This window comes from Notolepis coatsorum (assembly GCF_963971535.1).
Source record: "Notolepis coatsorum genome assembly, chromosome: 8".
NCBI lineage: Eukaryota > Metazoa > Chordata > Actinopteri > Aulopiformes > Paralepididae > Notolepis > Notolepis coatsorum.
Window position 1 is genome coordinate 28819658 of NC_140172.1, and position 12593 is coordinate 28832250.

At 42.3% G+C, this 12593-nt stretch overlaps 1 protein-coding gene across 1 annotated transcript; it reads left to right on the top strand.

Annotated features, from left to right (window-relative positions):
- Positions 1–11205: 11205 nt before the first annotated feature.
- On the top strand, positions 11206–11892 carry LOC311233375 (zinc finger matrin-type protein 2-like; the record flags this gene model as incomplete). The annotated part of the gene is made up of 1 exon (XM_084320351.1): positions 11206–11892. One exon carries the CDS (start codon positions 11206–11208, stop codon positions 11890–11892), a length of 687 nt encoding a protein of 228 aa, XP_084176477.1.
- Between the last annotated feature and the right edge of the window lie 701 nt (positions 11893–12593).

A 12593-nucleotide genomic window follows, 5' to 3' on the forward strand; every position in this document is an offset into this window, starting at 1 on the left:
ACTCCACAATAAAAATCAATCAATCAATCAATCAACACGTGGTGAGAGAAGGAGCAGGGAGAGAGAAGTGATCTACAGTATAAGTCCCCCTGTAAGGTACTGAACACGTGGTGAGAGAAGAGCCACAGAGGCTGATGTCATCAGCTGCGTTTTAATTTATTTTTCATGTCAACCAGTCAAAATATGCAGAAGAAAAACAGATGGTGTTTCCAAAATAAATAAATAAATAAATACATTACTCTTCAAGATACATTACTCTACTGCGGTTGACGAGCCGGGAAAAACAAGCATCTCACGTTTTTCTGAATGTATGTACATTTAAGATAAGATAAGATATTCCTTTATTAATCCCCTTGGGGAAATTCCAGCGACACACACATACAGCTCATCGTCTCATTAATAATAATAACAACATCACAATCATTACATTTTTACAGTAACAACGGCACAGCATAAATTCACACAGACATGTACATTTCTTGACACATGTCATCTACAGAATGCCTGAGACGCCATATGCGATAGTCAGGCTGCATCAACAACTGAGTAGTTAAACAAAGTGTCGTCGCGCCAGGTGGCGGGAGGGAGGGAGGGATGGACGGGCGGGATCGGGAGACAGTCTTAGGATCCACTCCTACAGCGCGCATACTGTTGGCAGCCGTCCAGAAAAAGTTCTTACGGCGCTAGGCGTACACACGGGAGGGGAGGAGGTCTGGGGGGGGGGGGGGGAGTGCCGAGCCAGATCTGATGGGGGAGGTGAGATGTTGGGTAAGGGAAACGCCGCATTCCAGTTGTTATCTTGTCTGACTCCCCTTTCGAGGCCGCGAGCAGACCTTGGCATTCCACAATTCTACACCAGACTTGAGAGTGTGGGGGGGGGGGGGGTGCAGTAGTAGACAATGATTCCTAAAAGCACCGCTTTGACTCAAATTCGATCCGTTGCGCTCTTAATGTCCTGCGCGACCCCCAGCAGGACTTGACCTCTCAATTGTTCGTCAGATGAATGGACAGCGAGTCTTTTAACAAGTTCCATGTGGGTTTTAACAAGTTCCATGTGGGAGACTTCCAGTCTGGCCACAGCTGTCAGGCAGCGGTCCACACGGTTATCATCCTTTTGTTCATCTCTTTTCCCGATTATTCTTGTACAAATCCAGATCCAGATTGCGATCGCTCCCAAGCCGATCAGTAGGATTGTGATGATGTACACATCTTCAACATCCTCAATTTCAAGAGAAAAAAGGCATATCGATCGCCATTTATTCCAACTGTCAATCGCAAAGCCCGCTTGATATGTCCCGATTGGACACAGCGGATCAGCTGCGTTCTGCTTCCTTGAAGAGAAAATTCGATCAATTGCTGCAAATGGCCAGCTTACTAGTTGATCCATTGTAGTTGAGTAGGGAGCCAAGTCTGTTGAAGAAAGTAGAATCCACACCGTCAGGGAGGCAGTTAGGGCCGGCGAGAGGAACGACCTTGAAGGTCTAGGGAGAGGAAAGAAAAATGCGACTGGTCTCTGCAAAAATAAATCTGTGGCAATATAAAATCATCTGAATCTGAAGGATCAAAAGGAACTTCTTTGCCTCCATGTTGCCTCCAGCATGTCGACGGCAGCGCGGCCTCAGAAGAGATCCTATCCCCGGCTTCATACGGGCGGCTCCTCTCACGGGGCATGGGATACCCCCATGACACCCCCATAGCTGTCAACATTGGGATTTGAAAAAACAGGAGATTTCGCCCCGCCCCCCTCCCAATGTCGTCTCCTCCCCCTCGTATGTATATATTTTCTGTTAGGATGTTTGGTGACAGCTGCTTTCTGCTGTGCTGCCTCGTCGCTGCCATTTGCTGGTCAAAACCTGTATGTACCCAAGGACTGGGTGAACTACTAATTGCTACATTAAATTAATCAGATACTTGGTTGAAAGTGAAATGCTGTGTACATCCCTGCATTAAATGAATGGAAGTGTCAGTGTTTCTTTAGAGGAGATGGAACGCCTGCTCTTATCGGCACTGCGCAGCCGTGGAATCGCAAGGCCATGGATTTAGAATAGATAGAAAGGGCACATTGTGGTGTATCATAATTAATTTGTTGAATACAATAGGATTTTTATAACGTGGACACAAATTAAGGAATATTTACACTAAGTTCTCTTTTACCTCTTATTTAATTCATTCATTCATTTAATTGTAGGTACTGTTTATATTGTACATAGTCCTGTGTGTTGTATATTGTGTCCTATGTTACTTTTGTGTTTATTGTCTCTTTCTATATACACCGTGGGAAGGGGGGCACGTAATTGAATTTTTCTGTATGTCTTGCACAAATTGGAAAATGACAAAGTTGACTTTGACTTTTAACATGTGTCTATAGTGTCAGACACTAATTGTAATGTTAAAAAACGGATACTGCTGTAATATAAAGTGAAATTCTACCATGCCTCAATGTATCAACTTTAAACATACACTAAATGTTAATGTTAGAAATGTTCATTTCCATTATTTCCACCATGTGCAACATTTCCTAAGAAAAGCAATGTCCGATGTGTGAGTGAAATGATAATGTGAGGAACAAATTGTAGACAACTGAACTCTACTTTGATGTATGAGGAACAGCATGGATGATAGAAGGAGCACACCCAGTGTTAGACTAAGACTCCCAAGATGCAACACTGAGCGGCACAGGAAGTCCTTAATTTCTCTCCCACCCACCCACCCCCTCCTAATGTACAGTCTCCTCCCCACCGTATGCAGGGCCGCCTCAGGGGGTGTGCGAGCAGTGCGGTCGCACAGGGCCTCGCGGGAAGGGGGGCCTCGCACAAAATGTTTTTTTTTTTTTATTATTATTATTTTATTATTATTATTATTATTTAATTTTTTTGCGAGGCCCCCCTTCCCGCGAGGCCCTTTTTCATCACAGACCTAAAATCTAGTTTTGCTTATATGCTTATATATTTCACATTAGACACGTTTGTAGAATGTTCCTGGCTCTGCGGCTCTGCAGACATACTCACTATTGGAGCTCTGGGGCTCTGCACATACTATTGGTTTCAACTAAGGGAGGGGTTACATCATGTGTACGCCGGCGTGCGTCAGCTGCGTTTGACTATTTCGCGCGTGCAGCTTTGGAGGTTATGCTTAGTTATGCCAGCCAAAACGAAGAGGGCGGTCATTCGGCAGATGGACTGAAGATGAAAGTTGTTGCATGTTAGACAGTTCAGTCAGGCTAGCCATCCCGGCTAAAGGCAGGGACAGCTAGTTAGCTTTAGCTACGTTATAATATTGAGTGCTAACGTCGGGATAGCCATGATGATGTCGGCTAGTAGCTAGCTTAGCTAAAGGCTAACTAGCGTTAGCTAACCTAGAGAGAGCGCGTGCAGCATTGTTATGCCAAGATGAAGAGGACGGTCGTTTGGCAGATGAACTTCGTCAACTCCACGCGGTTGTCTCCATCCTCTTGGACGTTTGGTGAGTTTTTAATGCACTCTATTCTATTCCCGCTGTGGATATCTCTCTCTCTCTCTCTCTCTCGGGAGCCAAACGGGCCGGCTAGCTGTTGTAGTAGCTAACGGTGTGTGGCCTGGTGTCAGCACCTGGTGCGAGGGAGGTGAGCTTGGTGTTTCATTATGAGAATATCTCCATGCTCAAGTCGGCTATAGTCCGCGAGGGACTTGTTGCCGGCACCGCTATGGTAAACACCACTCTGTAGTGGGACGTGTATTGCCTTCTTTTTCCCTTCTCTCTTCGTATGAGAAGAGGAAAACACAGCGGCTGTCTGAAGTGTTGGCCTGTATTGCTTTTCTCACGTTGTACAGTTTTTCAGTGGTAGCCGCATAGCTTGCTTCTGCGTTAGCTAGTGGTTAGCGATAGCCGGGTTGAGCTAACTGTTAGCCAGTTAGCTGTTTAGCTACGACGTTAGCTGCTCGTTTTCACTCGGCTGGGAACGTTAGCTTGATGCTATCAGTTAGCCTAGAGTTAGCTGTTAGCTTGTGCTACGACCATTGACATTAGCCGTGAGAATAGCAGGCCCTGGCACTCTGACTACGACATCATCTTTGACAGAAGATGTAGTCGGGCCTGCACCATGACAAGGCCCCGGCCATAGCTTCTTTTTGTCCCGCCAGCGAGAGGCCTTTCGTCAACGTGGAGACCTGTGTTGCGGCCTTTCGCCCTGCGTTCCTTGGTGCAGGTAAGATGTCCATTGGACATTACCCCACTCTTCCTTCCTTCCCCTCCCGAATGTTTTGTTAATAACTGTTTTTTTCCAGGCAAAACATATGTTACTTCACAACATTTGGAGATACGACATGTGCTGTGTGTGAATTGTCTTGGTCGTTTGTGTAGCTTGGGTAGCGTTGGCCAAAGCTGTGTGTGGCCTGGTGTCAGTACCTGGCTACTCTATTTGCAGTTAGCCTATTTAGCTGATGTCGGCCATTGGCTCCTTGCTACTTTGTTTTCTCTGGTATAGACCCTCTTCTCTTTGGATTTAAGTGTTGATCTTTGTCCTTTTGGATCTATGTATATTCATGTTGCCTTTGTGAAGTTATCTTTTCCTTCTGTTTTGTTCTTCCATTAAAAGTTGAATATCCTTTAGGGGCTCATCTTTGCTTATCTCTCTCATACATGCTCTCTCTCTAACACACACACACACAGACATGCTCTCTCTCTCTAACACACAAACACACATGCTCTCTCTCTCTCTAACACACACAGACATGCTCTATATCTCTCTCTAACACACAAAATGACATGCTCTCTCTCTATATATTTCTCTCTCTTTCTAACACACATATACATGCTCACTCTCTAACACACACACACAAACAGACATGCTCTCTCTCTATCTCTCTCTTTCTAACACACACAACTGTGCAGCGATAACACTGTATATTGACTGTAGAACGGGAGCTCTCTCTCGCTCTCTCTCTTGCTATATGTTGACTGTATCATGCCCAGCCTCGGGCAGCGCTATTATTTAAGAATATGTTGACTGTATAAAAAAAAAAAAAAAAAAGAAAAAAACGTTTTTTTTTTTAACTTTTAGGGGGGGGGGGGGGCTGGCGTTTAAATCTCGCACAGGGCCTCGCATTTCTCCCAGGCGGCCCTGACCGTATGTATATTGTCCCCCCACCGTATGTATACTTCTCTCCCACCCACCCACTCCCTCCTAATGTACAGTCCCCTCCACATCATATGTATATACTCTGTCAGGATCTATGGGTAACAGTACTGTATATTTGCAAATGTAACAGTACTGTCTATACTGTACCTGTATGTCATGTATGTCCCTATGCCATAAATGTCATGATGTCATATATGTTGTGTATGTCATAAATGTCACTATGAATTGAAAATGGGGGACCCTGATGTAAACAAGACAAGCGTCTTTCTCTGGTCTGCATCCCCTTACCTGTTCCACCCCAGGTGAAAATCTGCATAAAATGTATACCTAGGTAAATGGAATATTGCTCCACTTCTACAAGAGCTATTTGCATATTCTTGGTATCTAGGAACATCTATGGACCTCAATGAATGTATTCTCAGTGTCAGAAATATTGTGTCTATTACTAGGCTTGCTTAAATTGTGATGAAACAAAGGAAAATATGAATTATGATTTTTCTTTTCATCTTTGACAGTGAATAAAACCATGATAATAATGACCAAACTTAAAAAACTGCCACTGAGCTCATTCAGTACCCTCTTGAGATCATGTGTACAAAAGATCTAAGGAAATTAATAAAGGGAAGATGATCAAACTGAAGGTTCTGTATATACAGTATACTGAATTCTCCCATCCGGACCAATGCAATTTGAAATATTATTATAGAATATAGAATATATGCTTATACATTACCTTATTATAGCCTTATTCGCACATTTATATATATAATTATACATATAGTATCTTTCAAATGGCCGAGTTCAATTTGGATATAGTATCACCAGGCTTGCATAATAACAGATACTGATATTTACTGTAATCGACTGTACTATTTTATTTCCCCCACAGTATAACCATTTTGTAACTAATTTCAGATCTAATTCTTCCTACATGATAACAATAGTGTGGAGAAACTGACTGTGTTTCAATATTTGTCAAAAACGTTATCTTTTGTAGCTTATTATCGCAAATCATAACAATTATTGATATGATTCATTCAGAACGCTGAACTTTGAACCACCATAGTGGACCACAGGAAGTGTAGAACGGAGAAATTCCAACGCTGAACGATAGCTACGAATCCCCTCTACAAAATGGCCGCAAAAAGATTCCAATTCCCATGGTTCAACATTTCCATTTCCGGTTGCGGGTCAAAAAACGATTGCAAATAGAAAACTTAAAACGATATAAGTACACTTTTAACCTATTGCTAAACTATTGCCAACCTAACGTTTTACATGCTACATGCATTTGTAACATAGTAGTGATATTAATACTTGAAAACGTTTGATTTTAAAAACGCTAATTTATTGCATCACTCATAAAAATATTAATATATGATAATAATGTCAAAAGGGGTCGGTACCGACCCCGTGGGGGGGGAACAGGTGTTAACAATTGTGTGTATTGAGCCGTGCTATATACCCATCTATGTACCCATTCTGCAATCTGTTCATTCATTCATTCATTCATTCATTCATTCATTCATTCATTCATTCATTCATTCATTCATTCATTCATTCATTCATTCATTCATCATTCATTCATTCATTCATTCCGACAGCCATCAGACTATACAACGCATCACTGTGCCTCACTGAGCGAGCACAGAGTGACAGTACAAACTCTGGTAATCTTCTTTTTACTTTTGACCCGTGACTTTTTACTCTCACATCGACACTTTACATTTTCTTTTCTACATTTACTGTATATTTTTTTCTGTATATTTTAGAATGTATATACTTATTTAGAATGTATATCCCAGACTGTATTTTTATTCTTATTTGTGATTTTAGATTTTGACTACCTAAATGTTTACAGTGAGCGAGCGATCTGTAGTGATGAATTTCCCTCGGGATCAATAAATTACTTCTATTCTATTCTATGGATCGTGCTGAGAAATGATTCTATTGATCAATATCATGATTGGTAAGTAAGGAATAGGGCTAACGGTCCAAATCTCACTCAGAGCCCACCTACTAGATCAACGGACCAATCAGAGCACACCAACTAGATCAACGGACCAATCGGAACCTTACTAACTAGCAGGCTGTCCTGTGTTCATTTCAGTAGTACACTGTATACCTACAAACACTCATTCAAACAACTTGAAAGTAAGTAACAACTCATACTTACCTGGCAACAGGGGAGTAGCTGGGGGGGGGGGGGGGGGCCCTTAATCTACGAATTCCAATCTGGCTTCAGAACATCCCACTCCACTGACACATGCCTTCTCTATTTGAACGACCACATCAAACAAGAGGTGGACGTGGGCAAATACTGCGGCATGGTCATGCTGGACCTACAAAAGGCCTTCGACACTGTCAATCACTCCATTCTGATTGACAAGCTAAAAGCAATTGGTTTTGATAGTATATCAGTGAGCTGGATGCAATCCTACCTTGAGGGGAGAGAACAGATGGTGGAGGTAAACGGTACCCTATCCCCCCCCCTCACTGTGAGCTGTGGTGTTCCACAAGGAAGCATACTAGGACCGCTACTGTTCCTAATTTATGCAAATGCCATGTCGTCAGCTTGTGACTGCAACTTGTTCTTGTTTGCGGACGACTCAGCCCTGGTGGTCTCTGACAAGAACAAGTTACAGGTTGAAAAAACCCTCAGCTCAGAACTCGGCAGAATCTGCACCTGGCTTGCTGATAACAAACTAGCATTACACATGGGTAAAACAGAGTCCATTCTCTTCGGATCAAATAACAAACTCGGCAAGACCGATGGCTTCTCAGTTACAGTGGGTGACAATATTGTCACAAGGAAAGATGAAATTACATACCTAGGTTCCATCCTAGAGGCAAATCTTTCCTGTGACAAAATGGCATCCAAGGTAATAAAAAAAAGTCAACCAACGAACTAGATTCTTGTACCGGATCTCCTTTCTGGTAAACAAGAATACCCTGAAAACTCTGGTAGGAGCACTCATTCAAGGGTACTACGTCTATGCTTGCACCTCATGGTACAAAAGCACCTCAAAGGCGCTAAAAACAAGATTACAAACATCACAAAACAAACTGGTCAGACTACTACTTGACCTTACTCCTAGAACCCACCTCACCCCTGCCCACTTTGACTACCTAGGATGGCTTAGAGTAGACGACAGAGTACAGCAACTTGCAATGGGCCTGGTCTACAAGATACACTACACGACCAAGGTACCCATGTACATGTCAAAATACTTCCCAAAGGTCAGTGAATACCACGATCACAACACCAGAGGGAGCTCCACAAATCATGTGTAACCCAGATTCGGCTCAAACAAGGGACTAAACACGTTTCGCAATTATGCCACATCAATGTGGAACGCCCTACCCAAAGCTGTAAAGGAATGTGAATCACTACCCACTTTCAAAAACACTCTCAAAGAACACCTACGGGAGACTGCAATTCGAAACTGGCCCCTACAAATGTCCTAACCCAGTTGTACAGTAAAGACCAAGTATGGCTTTGTCAGTATTCCAATGTACAGTGTCCCCCCCCCCCTACCCAACCCCCCCCCCCCACCTTCAATGTACAGCCCCACCCAACCCCACCCCACCTACCCAACCTCCTCCAATGTACAGTTTCTATGTCAAATGTATGTCAGTATTCCAATGTACAGTGTCCCCCCCTACCCAACCCCCCCCCCCCACCTCCAATGTACAGCCCCACCCAACCCCACCCCACCTACCCAACCTCCTCCAATGTACAGTTTCTATGTCAAATGTATATACACTCTTTTTCTGGATTTTTTTGTATCACAAACAGTACTGTATTTGCAAATCTGGTATGTCATAAATGTATAGATGTAGCAGTACTGTCTATCTGTATGTCGTGTGTGTCATATGATGAATTGAAAATGGGGGACCCTGATGTAAACAAGACGAAAGTCTTTCTCTGGTCTGCATCCCCTTAACAATTGTATGTATTGAGCTGTACTGTACTGTACCCATTCTGCAATTAACTTTCTGTAATCTGTTAATAAACTTTTCAATCAATCAATCAATCAATAGTGTAACTGTCATAATCTGAACCATCTGGACACAGACAATCCTCTGCCACCCTCTGGCGCTCTGTGTACTGCAGAACTGCCTACTCATTGTCTGGAGCTTATTGACTGTGTGTATTAATGTGTTCCCCTTGTATTTGTTATCGGTCCTGTGTGCTCCCCAGTATGTTCAGATGTCTGCCTATTAGTCTAGTGTCCTTGTCTTGTTGTATTATTTCTGTCCCTGTAATATTGTTCTAGTCTAGTCCTCTTGTATTCATTGTATTATTATTCATGTGTCCTAGCCTGTCAGGCCCCAGCTGTTCCTTGTCAAATATAATTAGTATCTGTATTTATACGTGCAGCTCCCCTGTTACCAGTGTTGCGCCATTGTCCTTTCTACCCCTGTATCCTGCCGTGCTGTTCTACCTACCTTGTGTCCCCCCCGTGATGCTCCCTGTGTTATCCTGTCGTGCTACTCTGCTTATCCTTCGTGAAAGCCTTGTTATCCTGTATTTCCTCGTGAGTCCATTCCTGTATTTCTAGTCCACGTTTTCCAGCTTGGCTGAGGTTTTGGTTTCCCGTGTTTTGAGTTCGGTTTTGTTTTCCCTTGTAATGTTCCTTGTTTACTGCTACTCGAGTAAAACTTGTCAATTGCAACGTCGACTCGTGCCTCGTCTCTCTCACCCTCCACTGTCCTGCGCTTGAATCCTACACCTCTCCTAAACTCCCCACTACAACAGTAACAGAGTATTTTCTGTTTCCCAAATAATATTCTTATCAAACTGGTGAACTACACGCCTGTAGCCCCTAAAGCTGCTAAAATACACATTTTGTTCACTGTTTTGTTTCTAGAAGTAGAGCAGGTTGGAAACCCTAAGTATTACTCTCCCCAAAACCAATACTTCTCCCCAAGCAGAAACAATTTATGAGTAACACATACCTACTCCCATTATGGGCGGTAAGTGTGTACACAAAGTTAAAACACAGATATACACATTCTCTCCTCAAGTAGATAATGTATTTTTTTTGGGTTATCAATGAATAAAAAAATGTTCATGTATTAACTAGAATTGCCACAGTTATCTACAATAGCAACGCTAAAGAAGTGCCAACCACATATTATTATAATAATTCATCCAGTTTTCTTTTAAGTGTTTTGGTTAATCACATTGTTTACCAATCGTATATTATCGTTTTTTTTTTCAGTGTTATTTTTTATTACATCACTAACAAAATAATAAAAGAAAAAAGACTAATTTAATCAGATTAATCACTTTATTCAAATTGAGGATTTAGTTTGAGGATATAAAAAAATATATAAAATCTATAAAGAAATTGAGTCTTTTTTATTAACATTTTTTAATTAAAAATGAAGGTTCGAACGTCGTACGAAAAACCCTGACGAAGTTTGAATCACTATATTCAAATTGAGGATTTAGTTTGAGGATAAAAAATAATAATAAAAAATGTATTTAAATTCTTTTATTAAAAATGAAGGTTTGAACGTCCGTTCGAAGAACCCTGATGAAGTTTGAATCCCAAAAACAGGCTTCGGGGACAGCCTTACCAAACATTTATTACATGTTCCGTTGTGATGTCACAGTATGATGTCATAATAGAACATTCTAGAACATTTGTGATGTCACAGTATGATGTCATAATAGAACATTCTAGAACATTTGTGATGTCACAGTATGATGTCATAATAGAACATTCTAGAACATTTGTGATGTCACAGTATGCTGTCATAATAGAACATTCTAGAACATTTGTGATGTCACAGTATGATGTCATAATAGAACATTCTAGAACATTTGTGATGTCACAGTATGATGTCATGATAGAACATTCTAGAACATTTGTGATGTCACAGTATGTCATGATAGAACATTCTAGAACATTTGTGTATCTCTATATATTCAACAATTCTATCAGAAGATCTCATTGTGCATCTTGGAACAGTACTGAACAGTACTGAACAGATAGACTAAACAACATAGATTGAAACCTGCATTTCTCAACCAATCATTGAATATGATCCCCCCCCGCTTTGATTCCAGGAACAAGATGGCATCGGGAAGCGGGTCGGGAAGCGGGTCCAATAGTAAAAATGACTCCCGTCGGAAGTGGGACAAAGACGAGTATGAAGAAATGGCAGAGAAACGCCTCATGGAGGAGCGAGACAAGAAGGACGTGAAGGTGGTGCCTCCGGTCAAGAGGGAGATGCTGCACCACAGAGACTACAAGGTGGATCTGGAGTCCAAGTTGGGCAAGACCATCGTCATCACAAAGACCACGTCCCAGGCCGAGATGGGCAGCTTCTACTGCAACGTCTGCAACTGTGTGGTAAAGGACTCGATCAACTTCCTGGACCACATCAACGGCAAGAAGCACCAGAGGAACCTGGGCATGTCGATGCGCGTGGAGCGCTCCTCGCTGGACCAGGTGAAGAAGCGCTTCGAGAACAACAAGAAGAAGATGGAGGAGAAACAGAAGGAGTACGACTTCGAGGAGCGCATGCAGGAGCTCCGGGAGGAGGAGGAGAAAGCCAAGGCGTACAAGAAGGAGAAGCAGAAAGAGAGGAAGAGGAGGGCGGAGGAGGACGTGGACTTTGAGGAGGATGACGAGATGGCCGCAGTCATGGGCTTCTCGGGCTTCGGCTCGGCCAAGAAGACTCACCGATTCACGCTGGCTGAAGAACCTGGTGCCGTTGCTAGAGTGTTAGCTGCTCCTCGGCTGCAGTGTGCTTCCTGAAGGGTGGGGATGTTCTACCAAATTCAATCATGGCTTTTAGTGTGTTTTGACTTTTCTTTATGTATCTTAGCATATCTGTTTACCCTATACATTCAAAATGCCACCACCAGTGTATTTTTTATTCCGTTTAATTTTTTTTACCTCCACTAAAATAAATGTAGAAATTAAAGTAACTATGATTTCGCTTAATTTGCCCTCAAAATACAAACATATTCTAATAAAGGATCTAAATAAGAACACTGTTGGTTGGTGTGTTCTGCACTAGAACCATATCCGGGACCAGAACAGGGATGCACTGTATGTGGAACCAAAACCAAAATACCCTCCAACCACCACTGCGCCATAAATGTGGATCAACCCAGTCAGAGGTCAGCTATAATACAAGGCTGTGAGATAGTTTCATCCTCCTCACTGCAGATATCTACTATTTACAAATGTTTGTGAAATAAACTTGATTTTATACCCAAAAATATATATTTTCTGTGTTTTGGTCACTTCCTTTCCACTACCTTGCAGTGGGTCATCATTACAGTACCATTATCTTACTGTAGGCCTATGTGTTGAATAGCTCCCAACATGTCCTGTCTTTTTATGCCCTATGGCAACCTACTCAACAATATTGGAACATGGTCAAAGTGTTGTCATAGATGCAACGCATTCTCAAATAGATTAAACGTCATGCCACTGAGTTTCTAGTGGAT